Consider the following 5565-nt stretch of genomic DNA (forward strand, 5'->3'; position numbering starts at 1 on the left):
ACGTGTCAGCGCGGGATTGGCCGCGAAATGTTCTGAGAATTCTCTGACACGTGCCCTGATTATTTCCATGATTGATGTATGACAGTTGTCCCCATCATGTGTTTGGGCCAACGTCTCACGTGCTGGGATTTACCAAGGTTAGGCTTGCGGGACTGAGCTGGTTAGGAGCGGTAGTGTGCAGGACTACTCCTTCCCGGAGCTGCGTGGAGTTAGGGGCCTAGGAGTAGCCCTCCCAGGAGTCATATGAAGTTAGGAGCTTGGGAGTAGTCCTTCTAGGAGCTGTATAGAGTTGAAGGCCTAGGAGTAGTCCTCCCAGGAGCTATATAGAGTTGAAGGCCTAGGAGTAGTCCTCCCAGGAGCTGTATAGAGTTGTAGGCCTAGGAGTAGTCCTCCCAGGAGTTATATGTACTATCAATAAAGTAAGACAATTTTTGTGCCGATGAGTTTTGCAGAAAAAAGGCAGAATAAAAAAAGAAAACAGATGTATAGCTGATCGGGAAATATTGTTATGCTCACAGTTTCAATATATATCACAATGTTTTCGTTTAAAATAATTAGTCTAGGTAGGATTAGGCATACACTTATATTGCTGTTAATAATTTTAATATAATAATATAACGAAATAGAATGAATTATAACAAACATGTGAAGCACGAGATTCTTTTCCTACTTATAATTAACTAGAGTTTTTTTACCCTAAACTTAAAAAATAAAAAATTTAACTACATATTTTCAACATATGGGAACGATAACTCCACAAAAAAACATATAGTAAAGATAATAAAACATCCAAGGCAAATCAGGCAAATCAGTGGGCGGTTGAAAAACAGGATACTTAGAGATATAGTGTACACAAAATCCATATCTTTAACATATAATAAAGAAATATCTTGAGGATTAACTCATTAATTTGGATTGTTTAAAATGAATAAGTCCGGACAAAAATTCTAATGCAGACATTTATAGCTCTATCTATAACTTAAATCCATCTACCTATAATTAATTTACAGATTGCTTCTTGCAGCTATAAATTCAGGAATTCCCGTGTTGGTAAGAGTCAAGTTATACAGTACTAGTTTCTCTTTCATTAATAGGCAACAAGAAAAGCTTGAACTGTTCAAATAATCTGCATAATAAAAAAATGTATCGTGTTCTGGTAGTGGACGATGACACAACATGTTTGACGATTTCTAAGGCGTGCCTTATGAAATTGAATTACCAAGGTTTATTCATTAATTATTCAATAAAGTTTGTCAACTTTTCTAACTAAAGCTTTATAATGTTTTTGATATATGGGATATTTCTGATCTAAAGTTTTTGTTTCTGAATGTGCAGGTTATTCATTGTCTTTGCAAATATAACTTTTGATCAAAAAATTTTGTTTTAAATGTTCGGTCATTACAAAAATAACATGAATGAATGTATATGTATTTCAATCAGGTTGAATTAATTCTCATATTTAACTACTACAAAAAGATAAAGTATTTGGACATTAATAAATTATAATAACTATTCATAAATTATAAGCTTGTAATTTGGGGGTGAAAGATGATTTTTGGTAACTACAATTTTCTTATAACATCAATAAGGAGTCTTTTTGTATTATTTCAGTGACAGCTGTGACTTGTCCATTACAAGCATTGAGCATTTTAGGTGAAAATGGTGACAATAATGAGAGAACACCCTATGATATTGTCTTAGCAGATGTGCATATGCCAGTTATGGGCGGCTTCGAATTAGTCCGTCACATTCAAAAGGATTTTAACATACCTGTATTATGTAAGTTCCTTTACAAACATAATATTACCTTGAAATTATTAATATAAAATTATGTTGAAGAATCGTTGCTAAATAAACTTGTGAGAATTGTAGTGATATCATCAGACAACAGCTCAGAATCTGTAACTAAGGGATTCAAGATAGGGGCATCCGCCTACTATCTAAAGCCTATAAAAGTCGAAGACCTTGCACAGATATGGCAGTACATTAAGTTGTGGAAGAACAACAAAATAGATGCCGGCAGACCCAGCCCTCAAGCAACCATACCAACAAGTATTTGCTTTTCTTCGGCAAACACCATTGAGGATGAGCAGAGCGGTACTTTGCATATAGTCAATTATAAATATATACATTTTATAATTAATTACATATTAATAATGATGATGATGATATGTGCTCATGATTTTATGTTCACAGAGAAGAAAACTAGAACTGATTGGACTCCAAACCTCCACACCCGCTTTGTGGAAGCTATGCTTATCCTTGGTTCAAAAAGTAGGTTATACATCTTTATTTATATTAACAAAGAGTATATTTCTCCCTATGAAAATAATATCTTAATATTCCACACATTTATATATATCTAAGGATTGACAAAAAAATTACAGGAGCCATTCCTAACTCTATTCTCAAATTGATGAATGTACCCGGGTTAAGTCGTGAACAAGTGGGCAGCCACTTGCAGGTTATAAAAAATTATAGATTATAATTCCATATATATATATATATATATATTTTTGATAAAAAAACAAGATAGAATTTTAAGTGCATAATTCATACTTTTATTTATGCAGAAATTTAAGAAATTTCTTAGAAAGATTTTAGATGGCAAGATAAGTGTGGAAGGATCATCATCAAATAAATGGATTGATTACAGTTATCACTCCAGCATTGTAGGTGGAAATCCTAATATTATATTAATTCAACAACTTTTTGAAGAAAGAGCCACGGGCCGCAACTGGTCACCTCCCATTAGACCTTGTCTGCCCTTGCCCCCGTATAATGAAGCTGGTAAGTTGATTATTTAATTACTTTATAAAAAAATTAAAAATGTAAAACATGTTATCTTACTTACCTTTTAATCTCTGAGATATTATACATATACTCTTACATATATTGCAATCCTGATATGCCCAACAACTATCTACTTCTGTGACTGTAGCTTCATCAACAGTAATTGGGCAGCGCTTTCAAAGTGCAGCAAATGTGGTAGCTGCACCTACACACCAGATTGGGACTTCTACTTTCGGAAGTAATAATTTGCAGTTTGGTGGAACCAATTTCAATGCCCAGCTGCAGGTAACTGGAGGTTAAGCAAAGATTTGTACATATATTCCTATTATGATATTGCACCATTTTTGTAGTTTCACTTGATAAAGAATCCAACGCTGTGTGTAGTTTGGAAGCGTTCAACTGGAACCAAGCATTGGGAGTTCTTGGGCTGTTGCCAATGAGTTTGGCAATGCCTTTTCTATACCGGGAAATGAACAGGCATCTATGATCCATGTTAAATTTTTAATAAATTACTTTTAAGAGTTGGTTAACTTCATATATATATATGTATCATGTGTGTAGGTGCAGCCCACATGCTCATTAACTCACAGAAATGCAGGAGTCAATAACATCCCAGCAACAAGTAATGAGGTATATGTGCTTATGCACTTTAATATAATCCTGATCTTAACTGAAATTTAAGGATAATTAAATGAATTCTTTTTTACTTTGTCTGCAGGGAGAAGATTGGGATAACTTGTGAACATGAACAATTCACTTCAGCCAAAGCACAAGAAGTATAATCAAATCAAGGGATGTGATAATGAATGCTGGCTTGATAATTTTTATACTTTTCATCTGTTTTAGTATAAGGGCTTTATTTTGAAATATTTATTGTTATTTCTGATTGGGGAAAATCTTCCCTTTTCATCAATGTAATCATATTTCCTTTTTATTTCCTTTTTATTTGGCAGAAAATGTTTTGTTGCCGGTATATGAAGCAAGCAAATTTATTTATATAGTGTTTCATATTTTCTTATTTTAATATAACTATTTTATAAGGATCTCATGAATGAATTAAATACTAATTTAAAACTGTGCATGGATTTTATATAATTTTATATTTTTTTGTACAAGTAAATTGGTTACGATAATAAAGATTGTTTAATAATTTAATTAAAGTTAAGTCAAATTGACTTCAATATCAATTATACTAAAATAAACCTTAATATGAATTATTGGCAAAAAAAGTTAATTTTGACATTAATTAGATAATATAGAGTTCCATATAAATCATAATTTAAATTGGTAGAAGAAGTTGAACTCAATATCAATTAAAATTTAAATCGAACAACCAAACTTTCACGTTTCGTCTTTAATATAATAGTATAATTTTGTTTAGCACGACCGGGTAAATTTTTCATATTATTTTGTTTTAATGAAAATCATTAGATATATTATAATTATATTATGAATATTTATCTATTTATGTGAGTATTTTATTTTAAATTGTAATATAATTACGGTGACCAGACCGCCTACCAACCAAATTTTTATTATTTCGTCTTTAATATAATAGTATAGATAGATAGGTTAATATATTTTTTTCAGTCGTATCAATAATATTTATTATTTTATCTAAACCGAGACATATTATATCAACCACATCCAATAAATTATATTTAGTTTGCTTAAAATTAAAATTAGTGTAGAATATCAATTTGTATAATATAGAGCTAAATATGAATAAGAATTTAAAATGAAATTGGTAGGAAAATTTGACTTTAATATCAATTAATAACGAAAACTCGTGTGATGCACAAATTTTTTTTAATATTATATAACTTTTGAAACAAATTTAATTTAAATTGAAATCTTAAATTTGCTCATTAAAATTTTTAAAATGATATGATTTCATGAAAAATATATTAGTACTATTGCACGATATGGTTTTATTGATATTTCTATATTTTTTTAATAAAAATAATTATATTTAGTTAAGTTTTAGTTTGGATCATTAATATATGAATTATATTTAGTCTGATATTAACTTCATTTTATCATGAATCAACAGTTTACATTATTGTATTTTAATCCAAGACACAAAGTTTAATTAATTATTTTTAGTTTGTATTTAAGTTTTTAAGCCTAGTTGTTAATATTTTTTTAACCCGGATAAATGGTATAAATAATTTTGTTTTAACTGGTCGAATTATACTAAATATGAATTAAAATTTAAAATTGGTAAAAGAATTTAACTTGAATATCAATTAATAGTGACATAGAGTTTGATATGAAATAGAATTTAAATTGGCAGAAGAAATTGACTCCAATATAAATTAGAATTGGAATTGGGATTATGCGATCTCGACTAACTAACCGATTATAATTATAATAATAAGCTAAGAAAAATGAAATAATTTGAGCAAATACTCACCGACCGAGTACCAAAATTTTAATATTTTCTCTATTATAATATAGTATAGATTAGTCTAAAAATGTTTTAAATAATTTTTTTTATTATTTTTATTTTAATATTATATTAATTATAGTTATTAAAATAATAAGTAATATATTATTTTTAGACCGATTTCATTATATTGATCAACGAATTATCTTTTAGTTTAAAATTTTTAGCCTGAACATAGTCTATATCAACCCAAACTTAGCTACTTTCGATTATATTAACTTTATTTCAGGGGGTTTATAATTTTTTATTGATATTATTATATTAAATAACTATGTCAAAATAATAAATTATTTAAGTGAGAAAAAATAAGTAATTTTATATCG

General features: G+C 29.1%; 1 protein-coding gene and 1 long non-coding RNA gene across 3 annotated transcripts; both read left to right on the plus strand.

The window, feature by feature from the left end:
- The first annotated feature begins 1100 nt into the window (after positions 1-1100).
- On the plus strand, positions 1101-2598 carry LOC141705988 (two-component response regulator ARR14-like). The gene is made up of 5 exons (XM_074508840.1): positions 1101-1223; positions 1612-1779; positions 1873-2097; positions 2197-2274; positions 2388-2598. The coding sequence occupies exons 1-5, from the start codon at positions 1142-1144 to the stop codon at positions 2486-2488; spliced, it is 654 nt and encodes a 217-aa protein (XP_074364941.1). The 5' UTR covers positions 1101-1141; the 3' UTR covers positions 2489-2598.
- Positions 2599-2622: 24 nt separating this feature from the next.
- On the plus strand, positions 2623-3771 carry LOC141705989 (uncharacterized). 2 transcript variants are annotated; one of them, XR_012568562.1, is made up of 5 exons: positions 2623-2790; positions 2942-3078; positions 3178-3270; positions 3355-3423; positions 3512-3771. It is a non-coding gene; the product is annotated as an uncharacterized LOC141705989 (long non-coding RNA). The 2 variants fall into 2 exon arrangements; XR_012568561.1 differs by lacking the exon at positions 2623-2790 and having other exon boundaries at positions 2841-3078.
- The last annotated feature ends 1794 nt before the right edge of the window (positions 3772-5565 follow it).

The sequence above is a fragment of the Apium graveolens genome, chromosome 2, assembly GCF_009905375.1.
Source record: "Apium graveolens cultivar Ventura chromosome 2, ASM990537v1, whole genome shotgun sequence".
NCBI classification, from domain to species: Eukaryota; Viridiplantae; Streptophyta; class Magnoliopsida; order Apiales; family Apiaceae; genus Apium; species Apium graveolens.

Bases quoted from the DNA above. Each gene is read 5' to 3' on its own strand.
- LOC141705988 (XM_074508840.1), top strand. From the start codon at position 1,142: ATGTATCGTGTTCTGGTAGTGGACGATGACACAACATGTTTGACGATT. The intron at 1,780-1,872 runs GTAAGTTCCTTT...TGAGAATTGTAG, and splicing joins TTTTAACATACCTGTATTAT to TGATATCATCAGACAACAGC. The intron at 2,275-2,387 runs GTAGGTTATACA...AAAAAATTACAG, and splicing joins GCTTATCCTTGGTTCAAAAA to GAGCCATTCCTAACTCTATT.